Raw genomic sequence first — 14,066 nt, forward strand, 5'->3', positions numbered from 1 at the left:
TTCTATATGAGCTTTTTGCTGAACGGGTTCCAACTCGGTCACAGAGTTGTGGTCACCTCGTTCAGTGTCGGAAACTAAACCGAGTTAATCAGCTGCTCGGGCAGCTGTCCTAAAGAGAAATGCTCTAATTCCTGCTCTCTCATGGTCACGGACCATGCAGAGAAGGGGATCCGAACTCCTGACGACTTTACAGGCTGTATCCAGTACCATTCTGTCATGTAGACACTCCAAACTCAAAAGTCCACAGCCTCCCTGTTGTCGGGAGAAGTACAACCGTGGAAAGGACGATATGGGATGCAAACTCCTATAGAGACGCATCATTTTTCGGGTCTTAACGTCGAGTTGATACAGCTCCTCCCGAGTCCACTTTACTACTCCAAACGAGTAGAGTAAGATTGGAACGGCAGGCATATTTGTTGCAGCAACTTTGTTTTTCCCCGACAGTTCCGATGACCAGATCTGTTGAAGTTTGTGCTGATACTTGCCGCGGAGAGAGTTCTTCACTGTTATTATTTTCTTTTGATTTTCATTGAAACTAGTTCAATAATCCAGTATTTCTCTTCCCGCAGATTCTGTGATTCCCCCACAAGTGACCTGGACAACCGCACACCAAAAGGTAGAGGTAAGAGAGGACGTTCTGCGGCTGCTCAGCCAACACCTAGCACTGACCTAAGCAACTTCACAGAGACGCGGTCATCGGTCCACAGCAAGCTGCGCAATGGTGGAGGCGGAGGCGCTGCCGCTGCCCTCAAGGGACGCCGAGGAGCTACTGCCACCGCCAACGGCGCCGGTCCGTCGACGGCCCCCTCGTCGCCTGCGCCCTTTGCGCCGCCCCGCCCGGACAACAAACGCAAGAACCGAGTCGGCGAAGAGGACACCCCACCCAGCGGTACCGTCAAGAAGACTAAGGTCGTGGGACCGCCGCCGGTGGCCCCTGTCCCATGCGGGAGCCCACCCCCCTCCCCCGTGCTGTTGGAGTGCCCGGAGCCGAACTGCTCGAAGAAGTACAAACATATCAACGGGCTGAAATACCACCAGTCGCACGCGCACAGCTCGGCTGACGATGACGACACAAAGGACGTGACGTCCATGTCGGAGAATGACGAGTCAAATATTGAGGCGCCAAGCCCGTTGAATGCGCCGCAAGCAAAGAGTCCTGACAAGAGTAGTCAGGACAGTCCGGCGACGCCTCCGAAGAAGGAGAGCGAGCTGCCGCTGCTTCTGCGCGAAGCCTCGAGCCAGCCTGGCACTCCACGCAGCACTCCCCCCTCCCCCGCCACGCCGCAGGAACTGCCGCCGGCGGCCGGCTCACCTACCGTGCCTCTAGTAGTTGCCGACGCTAAAGCAGTCGTCAAGCCCGGAGTTCTGCGCTATACGACGCCGGAAGACTATCCCGTCGGTATCTTTTCAGGGAACAAAGCTCAGGTTCAAGGTATGCGCGTCACTTTTTATTATAGCGGTATATTCACCGTTTTTCCGTTGATGTGTGCGTTTTCATAATCCCTTTGTTGTTTAGTGTGTCTCTCGTCTAACCTCTAGGTTTTCCTTCCCGCAGGTAATGTGTCTAGCTTTCTTTTTATTCCTTGTGTGTCTTTATGGCGTTCATTGTGTTAATTTTTATTCTAACAAATGATTCTCAAATACCAAGGCGCCTCAGGGACAATTGAAATTGTCGATCAACCATATTCAACAATTTGAACTGTTGATATTAAAAGTTCAAATTGTGGAATAACCATAACCCACAATTCAATTTGTCCATCAGCCACAATTGATAGTTCAACTTGTTGATTCAGCCATAATCGACGGTTTAAATTGTAGAGATAATCGACAGTTCAAATTGTCAGTTCATCATGATCCACAGTATAAACTGTCGATTTGCTATAATCGACATGATTGATAATTGTCTGTCAGTCATAATCAATGCTTTAAACTGTAGATATATTTGATAGTTCAAATTATCGATTAGCCATAATCAACAATTTAAACTGTTGATATAATCCAGAGTTCATATTGTCAGTTAACAATATTCTACATTATAAACTACCTGTAACAGTCACGATCGACAGTTCATTTTATTTATTATTCTTGATCAACAGTTTGAACTATTGAAATAATTCATAGCTTGAATAGTCGATAAGGGTGATAATTGACAGTTTAAACTGTGAAGATAATCAAACGCTGAAATTGTCCGTTTCCCTTAATTCACAGTGTAAACTTTTGATAGGTCACAATCAACAGTTTATATGATCTATTACCCATAATCGGCAGTTCAAATTGTTGAGTTATTTGATAGTTCGACATTTTTTTATTATCAATAATCAACAGTTGTACTGTCGATTAATTATAATGACAGTTCAAATTGTCGATTAGTTATTATCGACAGTTTAAACTGTGGAGATAATTGATAGTTCAAATGGAGATTAGTGACAGATCAAATTGTTAATTTATCCATAATGGAAAGTTGGAACTGTCTATTAATTATGATAGTTGCTGAACCATAATCGACAGTTTGAATTGTCGATTAGCCCTAAACGATAATAGAAACTGTCGATTAGCCATAATTGACGATTGAAATTATTCATTAGCCATAATTCAATTTCATCTCCACTCATCTCCACTCTATTACCAAACATAAATTCACGATGTGATTGAATCCGATGGAAAAATACTTTGAATCTACGACAATATCAATAATTTTAATAAATAAAGGAGGCTATCTTTTTGAGGGTTGTGCTATGCGAATTCAATCAAAATTTCTAGAAAAATCTCTCTTGTTCATTGCGAGTACCAAGCTTATCTTGCATTAAATCAAACAAGTTCTTGGCTGGTTTGGTATAACAAATCATGGCCAGACCAAATTGTCATTGAGAATCATTTTCACTCGTGCTTGTTATTTTGATTTTTATTACTTGTGGTAATCTATTGGTAAATGTTTTCATAAGGTGCATTAGTGAGAACTGTATTGTTTTGATATGCAAAGGTTGGAATGTTATTTGATTTTTATCATCATGAAACTTTACAGTTTTCAGCTCATTTACACCAATCCTCTATAATTTAGCCACATATAGTATCAATTCATCTTGAATGTTTTTAAAAATGTGTTTGTTACTAACAAATATTTGTTTTTTTTTTTAATAACAATGCGATGAATTTTTGTGGACTTTTTTTAATAATGGCGAAAGATTATTTTCGAGTGGTCTACTCCTTTGATCGAACTGGAAAGTTTCAAAAGATAGAAATGTTGTCAAGTTTAAAACTTTTGAAATGAACTCCCTCAAGTATCTTTTTTGAGGTAACTACTCAATATCTCTTTGCATTCGTAGTCCTGTTATTAAACATATTTTTCTTTCAGAAAAATATTGTAAAATATCATTTGATGGTAATTGAAATGGATTTTCTCAACTCATTGGTACTCTTTATTTTTCTTAAAATTGGTCTGCAAAAAAGGTCAATTTTTTATGTATACTCCATTGTTGGGTGCATTCACCAAATGTGGATTGCTTTTTTTTGAAGGTATAGAACAAAAAAATGAAGTAATTAGGAAACAGTTCAAATTTTTCCAGCAAAGAAACTTCTTTCATCAATTTTAGGTACTTGTTTCGTTTCTAATAGGTCTTATTCAAGTATTTGGATTACCTCGTGAAATTATTTTTTAGTATAACTTAATAGATAGGGTGGACCTCTCGCATAAGAACCTAATGAAAACCATTTTTATCCTCCAAAACAAAAATGCTGTTTCTCAACGCATGTCTAGTCATCTCCCGATGATGCTAACTCGGTTAACAAAACACACATCTGGAGGTAGTGTTTTGTCTTCTGGTGTTTCCATTGGATTTTTAACCAAGTATGTATTTTTTAATTTGTATTACATTTGTTTGAGGGTACTACCATTTCCCTGATCTGGTTCAGCTGGTTCAGAACCCAAATACAGAGTTTATGATTACTCATCAGCTTTTGTCATTGCCTGTGATTTCTGAGTGTTTACTACGTTTATTACTATCCCAAACCTCTACCAGCATTACAAGATTACATACATTTGTGCCAGGATGACGTATGTGTGTATACCACACATGTTTTTTTCTTGTATATTTTCAGCATGACTGATCATCATTTACCATTCAAGGTTTAGGATTTTGGTTGTGAAATTTGTGTGGAAAATGTTTTGATGTTCGTTCCACAACGCTTCTGACGTTTCTTCAATTCTACTGTAGGTTTGATTTTTTGCTCGCGATATTCCCAAACAAGCAAGTTTTTTACCTCTCTGTAGTTTGTTAATAGCTTGTTTCATGATGGGTTGAATCACTATTAGAGTATAGCCAATAAATCATATCTCGTTTTAGTCCCCACGTTTTTACGTAAGTATGTTCTCTCAGTACCAGTCCTATCTCCTCTTTTCTTTTTATACTGACCAAAACTGTTGTTTTGATTTCACTTCTTCTTCATCTTGACATTTCGAGATCCAAGTCACTCTTATTTGGTTCTTTCAGAAAATGCATGGTCGATTTCCTTTGATTCACATTCAGTCCTTCTTCAGTCTACCTTGTTATAATATTCAGGACCTGATACATGCATCCCTTTTCCGCATTATCATATTATGCGTGGCACTGCAAAACTCGCTCTATCTGCTTGTGAAAATAATTTGAGAATATGTAAAATTTTGTGAAGAGGTAAGCATAGATTAAGTATCTGCTGTTGCCTAGGATATTGACCAAAATGCATATAGTGAGTTTTGCAATTGCAGGCCTCATGGTGGATATCCGCTCTGCTCATTATTTTACAACCATTATGGCTAAGAAAATTCTGTTATGAGGTTCCCTAACACTGGACCTCCGACAGATTATGCCACTATATACCTACTTATATTTCTTTAATCCTTAAATATATATCTGTTTCCCTAAATTACTGTGAAAAATTATCAACTGTAATATGACAGCATTCACTGAAAGATGTTTTCATAACCCTTCTGAGTGAAATACTGCGGTTTCTTATCAAATACTAATCTCAACGTGTGTTATTATTATAATTAATTTTCATTCGCAGGAGTAGACGATTTGAAAATGTCCCATGTCCCATGAGCCAATCCGGAGGCAATGAAACCTCCCCGCCCCCTCTAACCTCTTTGTCGTTTTCAGGTCCGCCGATAGCGAGTTCGAATCCACTGCCTTCAAGCCGACCAACGGCGGCGCCCACACTAACGGCGTCGACCGAACCGTCGCCCAACCATTCCGAACCTCCCCCGCCTAAAACCCCCCCACAGCCACAGTCTTTCGCCCAAGTGGCCTCTTCGCCCGCGCAGCAGTTCACGCAGCCGCCTTCTATCATAATTCCGGGGCAGGCGGCCGGGGCACAGATCCAGCCGCAGCTCTCCCCGCTGCCGCCCCATTCCCCCAGCCCCGCCGCCAAGGTCACGCAGTTCAAGGTGAAACCGACGTCGGCGCTCATGCCCGACGAGAAGAAGCAGCAGCAGCAGGTGACTGCTTCCAAAGTGCAGAACTTCGCGAAGAAGAAGAGCCGGAAGTCTCCGGCGAGCAGTCCTCATCCTCCCGAGCAGCCGCTGTACGGGGGGGAACCGTCAGGGAGGGAAGAGGTGCAAAGTCCGGCGTATTCGGATATTTCGGACGATACCCCTCCGGTCATGGAGCCGGAGATTGGCGAGAAGGGCAAGAACGCGGATAAAAAGACTGAGCAGGGGCAGAGCGTGCCGCATTTGCCCCAGTACAATATGTATCACCCGTTCTACGGGCAGACACATCAGTATCTGGTATCTTCGGTAAGTTGATTTTGCCTTGTATTTTAATGTTTTTCAACAACAAAACTGTAATGATCTGGTTGATAATGAAATGCTTCGAAACAATCCACGGCTGAGACTGATGCGATGAATCCTAATTTACTATCAGAAAACATTTCAGATTATTTCATTTACATGAATGATTTTCAAAATCTGTTACTAAAGTCAACTGCTCGAATGACAAGCCCACATTCTCAAAAGCAAATCCATACAGATAGTTTTTAAAAATGGTAAAACTGCCCAGGAAATGTTTTCAAACTTCAAAATCGTCATTCAATTAGAATTGCAATCTGATGTAATATATCGCGTCAAATTATGATACAACTTACTTAGGGCAGACATAACGTTATCTTAAGAAACGTATTGCCGAACACAAAGGAGATACAGTACCACCAAACTTGATATTAAAGAAACACAATCTCATTGGCGGATCATGCTTTCAACAAAGTACAGCGATTTTTAAAATACCATTATTATTGCCAAATAATCCTATCTAAGAAAAATACTCTTATGTGAAATGATCGAAATATCAAAAAACAACTGTGGTGCAAATGAAAGGTCAGACATAAAGAGTCTGAATGCATATAACTGGGGTTTAATATCTCCAGCGTTTTTCATTAATGAATTTGATTTTAGGGATATTTACTTTCCATTAACCTGGTCTTATCTGTAATAAGAAGTCAGAGACGTTTTAATAATTAACTATAAGAACCACAAACTCCAACTTCAGCGGTCAATAGCCAGTAAGACATTTGTTTCAGTTGCAATGCCAATCTTCGACAGCGACAACCGAACGAAATTAACCCTCTGTCTTTCACTACAGTTATTAGATGAACTTATGATCAGACACCAGGCAGCACTGTTTCGGCCCGACAAGGTACCATCAGTGATGCTCGCCTGAACTACTGAATTGTTCTAAAATGGACAAGCCTGAAACTAGAGATGACGACATCTCCTCCTACGAAAACGCCATCTGTGGGATCGACTGAAAACTCAGCCCTCGCATAATAAAGATAATCGAGGCTCCCAAGGCGGTCAATTGTGAGTAATAATAATAATAATGGTCCATCTCAAAAGAGGACGATGTGCTCGTAGATGGAAGCATCCTACACCATTTGGATGCCCGAGAGACGTATACTTACCTCGGGGTGGAACAATGCCACTCACAAGAGGTAACATCAGTGAAGAACTCTCTTCGCGGCGAGTATCAGCACAAACGTCGACAGATCTGGTCATCGGAACTGTCGGGTAAGAATTACAGTGCTGCATCCAATATGATTACTGTTCCAATCTATTGGTTTGGAGTAGTGAATTGGATTCAGGAGGAGCTGAATCAACTCGACGTAAAGACCCGAAAAATGATACATCTCTATAGGAGTTTGCATCCCAAATAATCCGTTCCATGGTTATACTTTCCCCGACAACAGGGAGGTCATGGACTACAACTAGATACACCACGATACAAATATTCATATTCAACTTTTCAACCAGAAGCTAATTTGAAACGAGAATTAGCAAGAAAGGTTGACTTAATACTGTTTGAAGAGACTCTTGAAAACCTGAAAACTCGTCATTTTGAAATCGGATGGAATGATGATTCAGAGAAATTCATAATCAAGCATTGATCTGAAGCATTCTTGATAAATGTATTCAGTTCTCTATCAGTTATACTACAAGCTGTATCAGTTTCTGAAGAGGGAAAAAAGAAATTCATCCAAGTATCATCTACGTAACATTGATGAAGACTTCTAATGAGATTAAAGGTATATACCGCAACAACAGTGGTCCAAGAATTGATCCTTGGGGAACTCTCTATTTAAAAAAATAGATAATTAGATTGCGTTTCATCAATTTTAATACATTGAGTAAACTCCGAATTTACTTGAAAATGGTTCAATAAACCGAACCGGTCGTAACGAATGAAAAACTTAATTGAAGTCAGACAAAAGTTATTTTCTCTATCCTATACTGAACCTGTAGTCGAAGCATGTAATATTGCGTGAAATTAATACCTTGATAACTTATTTATTATGATTTTTCTGGCCTCGAAAACAATGTATTTTGTAAATTGAGCATTCACAGCACGTCTCATTTGTTTTATCGATGTGACGTTCTTTGTGAAAAAAAATTGCAGTTTTGATGTTTTAAAAACTGTCCACTATTTCCAAGAAACTCGATGATCAAATTCGATCAAGTTGCACAAAAATTACACATCTATCTTCTCCAGCAACAAACGCAACAAGACAAGCCTAAGGAACCCGAAAAGCAATCCGAAAAAGCAATCGAGAAAGACGTTAAAAAGGATACGCCCGACTACCCTCAGAAGGTCGTACCGCAACACTACTACCCCTTCAGTTATATGCAGGGGTATGGTTACAACATGGACTCGAATTACGGGGGAGTTCCCCTCGTCCAAGACGACAAACTCAAGGAGGAGCGGATAAAAGAAAACCCCAGTCCGATCGATCAGACTCTTAAGCAACCAACTCCGATTCCCAATCCGATACAGGTAAAGTTGATTTTTTTTTCTAATAACTTGGTGATCTTTTCTCTGTATACCTCGAAGAAACGTCAAATTTCCGCCTCGGAAATGACGGTCAACGTCATGATGCATCATTGAAAATACATTTCTTTAGGGACAATATCTAGTTTTTGGCACTGTAGAAATGATAACCAACCTAAATCATATTTACGTCTTGAAAAAGACGTACTAAATGTGATGGAAATTTTGTATATTATGAACAGCAGCATAACAACATTATAGTTACATATACAAAGAAAAGGATGTTTTTTAACGATTGTGCTCAATATTTTTTTCAGTTTTTTCGCTTACTGTTACACACACTTTGCTACTCTAATTCATATACAGGGAGAAGCACCAGTGACAAGACAGTCCCTGGACGCTACAAATATATTTTCAATGGTTTTTCATGAGTCGAATATGCAGGACTCTTGTGTCTATGTTTCAAAATTATTTTCAAATATACACAGTGTCGTTGAATGATGTATATCAAAGTTATGTTTTCTCAAATAGAACCATCTTTTACTTTCATTAAGGTTATCCATACCTGGAATTTGTTTCAGAAATTTTTCAGGATATGCTTCCATTCAACTCGAATGATTCCCTTACAGAGTGTTCATAGATAACGGGTCAATTCTGTTCAGAGATTTAAATATCTATATATTTGTAACCTCTGGTTGAATGTTTCTTGATTCACCTACCAAGCAGAGCACATGAATATATGGCAAGTGAGATCTAGCCGAAACGTCGTGATAATGTCAAAGACGAACGGATGTACATCTGAAATGACACTTCAACATGTGATACCATTCGTGAAGGACTATTATTTATATATAATATATTCTGTATGTTTAGTTTATAAGTTATAGTTTAGTTTAATTTCATTAAATGGGTAACTAGTAGGTAAGGCTTTTAATATAATTTCTATTTTTTCAAGGTACCTACTCCTGGTAAAACGAAAGAATCGAGCCACAAAGAAAAGCACCCCAACGAAAATCATCAGATTTTGAAAGAAAGCATCGAAATGAAGAACCAAATGAACAGTTACATGTATTCGCGACAACCTCAGCAACAGCAGCAAGCTCAGCAGCAACAGCAGCAGCAACAACAGCAGGTGCAACAGCAGCAGCAAGCACAACAGCAACAGGCACACCAACATCAATCGCAACAGCAGCAACAGGTTGGTTTCAAAGAGGTTTTGTTAGAATTCGATGCAGTAGTTGTTTCTTTTCAGCAACAGCAGCAGCAACCTCAACACTCCCACCATAGCCAAAGAGAAGAAGACGTACGTAGATTTTACGTGTATTCCGATCAAAGGAGAAAAGAACAGCAGAGTGTCCCCGAGCATAAGGGTAGCTCCGCCCCAAGCAAGGTGAGCTACTTACTCTTACTGTCACCCCTTTATTGAATTTCAGAAACCTCTTCCGCATATCTTGATTCTCAATGTTGATTTGTTTTTTTTTAGAATGTTCCTTTGCCTCAAAGTCCCAACTTGAAAGCGAAAGAGATCAAAATTGAGGACAAAAAGGAGAAGGAAGTGAAGCAAGAGGGGGTGAAACCTACTATGGAAACGCAAGGACCCCCTCCTCCGCCTACTTCGCAATATTATATTCACCCAAGCTACATGCAGCAGGCACACTACGGGGCGCTGCCTTTCGACCCGAATCACCCCATGTACAGGGGGATAATGGTGCCAGGTCCTTACAGTGGTAAGTAAGTTGTTTGACTGTGAGGATGATGTTGAGGGAGTCATGGTCTGAAATTCATTTGTTTTGTCTCTAATGTTTTGTGAAAAATTTGAGAATATATAGTGTGTCCCACTACTCGTCCCACACTCGTAAGGAAGTGAGTTAGAATGTTATATTCAATTAAAATTTATCCAGGAAAATTTTTCACAACCTTTAAGGGATTATCAATTGAGTTGGACAAATGGGTTCATGATTGAATTCAATTCAAAATTATACAACTATGGTAGGAATCACACGTTAAATGGTAAGACCTCGTTTGTCCTAAGCTCGCCCAAGTTTCGACTTTTGAGAGTTGTCGATTGTGTAATGTAAATCTTTGAAAAAATAGATGAAATTAGTGAACTGAATTGTATACTCAACTTTTTTCAAATGTACTTTAAGCTTCTCATGATAGAAGTTTTCAGTCAGTATACACAAATTCATAAGTGTATTGAAAGGGTATGGGGGCAAAATTTTCAGAAATAATCACGTTTCTCATTGTTACTATCTTATCTTATGCGTGTATGAATATTTCATCAATTATTTCTTTACGTCAACAGGTAGTCCCTATCTCCACCCCCCAATGCAGAGGTATCACGCTCCAGAAGACTTATCTAGAGCGCAACCTCCGACCAAAGCGCTGGACATGCTACAGCATCACGCCCAGTACTACTCGTCTCACAAAATACACGAATTGCAGGAGAGGGCCATCAAATCGCCGACCCCAAAGACTTCTCTCGCTAGTTCTAGTCCTTCGACTAATAATAGTGGCCCTCCTCCCATTCAGGTGGGTGGACATATCTTAACAGTATTAATAGGCTAATGGAAATTTGATTCAGTGAATTTATATACTCGGGGAATTCCAGAATTTCATTAATGTGAGAATAATTACCATCATCGTCAATCTTACTCGTTTGATGTATTATACAGGAACCTAGATAGAATAGATAGATAGATAGATATTTATTAAGAAAAATAAACATCACAAACATTCTAGTCGTTACAAATTGATTAAGAATAATAAGAATAAAAAAAAATATTTAAATATAAACACATGTTAAAATACATTGAAACAAAACTGCCTAGTCGCTACGTTTTTTATACTCGTCTAATGAATAAAAGGCATGGCGGATGAGAAACTTTTTCAAAGATAGTTTGAAATGTTTTATATGGGTGATGAGTTTCAAGTCTTCAGGCAAAAAATTGAACAAATGTGCTCCAGAATATAGAGGGCTCTTTATATGTCGCTTTCTTTGCAAGTGGTGCAAATGGAAGTCATTCTTCTGTCTGGTATCATATTCATGGTAGTCACTGTTTCTATTCATATTTTTAGCATTTTGATGGGTATATATTAATAATTTGTAGAGATAGATAGATGTTAATGTTAGGATATTGTTTTCAATGAACTTGTTTCTGCACGCTTCTCTATAGTCCAAATCATATATTAACCTTATGATTTTTTTTTTGTGATTTGAAAATTCTGCATGTGTCTGTAGCTCTTCCCCAGACAATGATGTTACTACTAATGATACTGTATATTAAAGAATAATATAGGTTTACAACTCGATTTCAGAGTAATAAATGCAAAGTACAGCTTGTTGAGTTTTTTACACAGAGCATCAACTTGTCTATTGAAAGAAAATTGTTGGTCTAGTTCGAGGCCTAGGAATCTCGTTGATTCTGAGTTGTGAACTTCTGTGTTACCAACATTTATTGATAATTTATTACTGCGCTTTAAGGTACTAGTGTAAATTTTTTTATTACGGTATCTATTTTGGCCTGTACCTGATTGATAGTTTCAACTGTAACGATTGTTGTGTCGTCTGCGTATACGAAAGTACGTCCTTGACTGATGTGGTTAGGAATGTCGTTGACATACAGCAGAAATAGCAGTGGCCCAAGAACCCCACCTTGGGGTGTGCCAATCTTTATATCAAAATTTTCGGAGAACTGTTTCTCAACCTGCACCTTAATAGATCTACCGGACATATATGACTCAATCCATTTTTGAATTGGACCTCGGATGCCTATAGCTTCCAGTTTTATTTGTAGATACCTAGGGTTGATTGTGTCAAATGCATGAGACAGATCAAAGAATAGTCCAACCACAAGCTTATTTTTGTTGATGCTAGCATGTATATATTGTACAAGATCTGTTGAGGCTGTTTCGACAGAATAGCCATGCAGGTCGGAATCCAAACTGTCGTGGGGTTAATAAATTATGTTTAGTTAGGTATGATGTTATTTGATTATAGACTGCCATTTCCATAATTTTGGAAAAACAGCTCAGCAGACATATCATTCTGTAGTTTTCCACGCACTGGGTATCTCCAGTCTTGAAGACCGGAATTGCTTTTGATATTTTCAATTTATTTGGAAACACTCCACTAATGACAGAGTGATTTATAATAATATAATAATATATAATGGCTAATGTACTTGAGATATTGTCAATGGACTCTTTCAGTAGAATTGCTGGTATTTCATATATGCCAGTTGAAAATTTCTTTTTCAAGCCTAACACAATAGATTTGATGTCATGTTCAGTCACAGGAGCAAAGAACATAGAATTCGGAATTGTGACGGGTGATTTTGTGCACAGATCAACGGGGAGGTTAAGAGAGTCTAGCTTCTCTCTGACAGAATTTGCAAAGTTTTTCCCAAAAATATTTGCTCCCTGTGTTTTATCTGCTAATATTTCATTATCTACATTTAATGTGATTTCCTGTTTTTTATTTTTTACGTGGTTAGTCTTGATATTTACCAAATTCCACGGAGCCTTTGCCTTGCTATCAGAGGAGGCAACTGTACTGGAATAATAGTTCTTTTTTATACAAGAAATTTTGTTATCAATTTGCTTCTTAGTTATTTTATAATGACAAAAGTATGACACCTTTCAGTCAGTTCAAATTATTTTTTAATGAAACGTTATCAATAATTAGTGCAATGGATCAACTTGAACTCTGTTCAGAAAAACACGTCCGACATTTTTTTTTTAAATATAAGAATGTCAAGTTGAACAATGTAATTTGCCAATGAAACTTAAATTTCTGTAGTTACAAAATGTGCCACATACACATAACAAATTATTCAAAATAAGGCTTTTTATAAAAAGTATTCGTATTTTTTTCCGAAATTTAACCAGAGAAATATAATTTGCAGATGTAATTATCATACCATTCACTAACTTCGAAGTATGTCGACAGAGGGAACGGGAAATTTGATGGAATAGCAACGTGTGGAATGTATGACGTCAATGTAGCAACACTTTCCACAATCATAGTTGACTTCATTTTAATTTCTTTTGTAGCTCAATAATTTATTTTCATATAAAAATGTTCCTAGATTTTGTTACCCTATGTTACATATCAAGAATATAAAGTTGCCTTCTAAATATTGTAAGAAGAGAGATCTCCTCAGGAGATTGAGAATAGATAATTGTCACAAAAATGTAATAAAGAAAACTATTCAATTGTATGTTTTACTATACAGTGCATTTCTTTAATGTCCCCTCCCCCCTTTTATATTTTGAACCGGTCAACTCAAAAAATTGAAATTTCAGATAATGAAATTAATGCATGAATACTTTATTTTGAAGTGAAATTGACAGGTGAAACTTTCAACATGGCGACTGGGCGCCATCTGGGAAAAAAAGTTAATGAAAAAGGGGGTCTTGTGACACATCTTTTTGAAGCTCCTGACAAATGCTTCACAACCCTAGAATATAATGCCAATATCTTCAACTACTACAAAATGGCGGAACTTTTCATAACTGCCCGAATACATTGACATTTAACTACATATAGTATGAGGTTATAAGCTTGAGGTCAGTTCAGAAGATGCTCAAAATGGTTGCTTTGAACTTCTCGACATATGAACAGTCTATCCGATATTTCATCACAAACATTTTCGAACACAGTAACGTCAATATCTCTACAAATATTTATTATTCTCTGCCGTTTATCCAATATTGAAGCAGGTTCAGTTTCGTACACCTTTTGCTTCAAATAACCCCATAAAAAAGTCCAAA

General features: G+C 38.3%; 1 protein-coding gene across 6 annotated transcripts in view; it reads left to right on the forward strand.

Moving 5' to 3' along the window:
* Nucleotides 1–14,066, forward strand: part of LOC111516323 (uncharacterized) — a 124,398-nt gene that overhangs the window by 102,259 nt on the left and 8,073 nt on the right. For 4 of the 6 annotated variants that reach the window (XM_074181061.1, XM_074181059.1, XM_074181060.1 and 1 more), the window contains 7 exons: nucleotides 570–1,432; nucleotides 5,133–5,770; nucleotides 8,016–8,297; nucleotides 9,247–9,489; nucleotides 9,544–9,681; nucleotides 9,775–10,018; nucleotides 10,597–10,823. In XM_074181061.1, coding sequence (XP_074037162.1) covers nucleotides 570–1,432; nucleotides 5,133–5,770; nucleotides 8,016–8,297; nucleotides 9,247–9,489; nucleotides 9,544–9,681; nucleotides 9,775–10,018; nucleotides 10,597–10,823 — 2,635 coding nt within the window. Of the gene's footprint in view, nucleotides 1–569; nucleotides 1,433–5,132; nucleotides 5,771–8,015; nucleotides 8,298–9,246; nucleotides 9,490–9,543; nucleotides 9,682–9,774; nucleotides 10,019–10,596; nucleotides 10,824–13,198; nucleotides 13,514–14,066 lie in introns of those variants that run through there. The other 2 variants (XM_074181063.1, XM_074181062.1) reach the window with 2 other exon arrangements.

Source organism: Leptinotarsa decemlineata, unplaced genomic scaffold (genome assembly GCF_025532065.1).
Source record: "Leptinotarsa decemlineata unplaced genomic scaffold, Ldec_3_MD MMD2_tig00026307_RagTag_RagTag, whole genome shotgun sequence".
NCBI classification, from domain to species: domain Eukaryota; kingdom Metazoa; phylum Arthropoda; class Insecta; order Coleoptera; family Chrysomelidae; genus Leptinotarsa; species Leptinotarsa decemlineata.